Source organism: Eimeria mitis, genomic scaffold, assembly GCF_000499745.2.
Source record: "Eimeria mitis Houghton genomic scaffold, Emh_scaff3641, whole genome shotgun sequence".
Lineage (NCBI taxonomy): Eukaryota > Apicomplexa > Conoidasida > Eucoccidiorida > Eimeriidae > Eimeria > Eimeria mitis.
Window position 1 is genome coordinate 1494 of NW_013571983.1, and position 238 is coordinate 1731.

Here is a 238-nt window from a genome sequence, read left to right on the forward strand (position 1 = left end):
GTCTCTCTTTCTTTCTCTTTATTTGTCTTTATTTTTGTCTCCTTTTCTTTCTCTCTCTCTTTGTATTTTCTTTTGTTTGTTTTATATTTTATTTGTCTCTCTCTTTCTCTCTCTTTCTCTGTCTCTTATTGTCTCCTCTTTGTCTCCTTTATAACCATAACAACAACCCCACCCCAGTAACACCCTCTCGCAGCAGCAGCAGCAGCAGCAGCAGCAGCAGCAGCAGCAGCAGCAGCAA

General features: G+C 40.8%; 1 protein-coding gene across 1 annotated transcript in view; it reads left to right on the forward strand.

The window, feature by feature from the left end:
• Nucleotides 1-238, forward strand: part of EMH_0068080 (uncharacterized protein) — a gene marked incomplete at both ends in the record, with an annotated part of 1747 nt that overhangs the window by 1100 nt on the left and 409 nt on the right. The window contains one exon of the mRNA XM_013498693.1: nt 194-237. Coding sequence (XP_013354147.1) covers nt 194-237 — 44 coding nt within the window. The remainder of the gene's footprint in view (nt 1-193; nt 238) is intronic.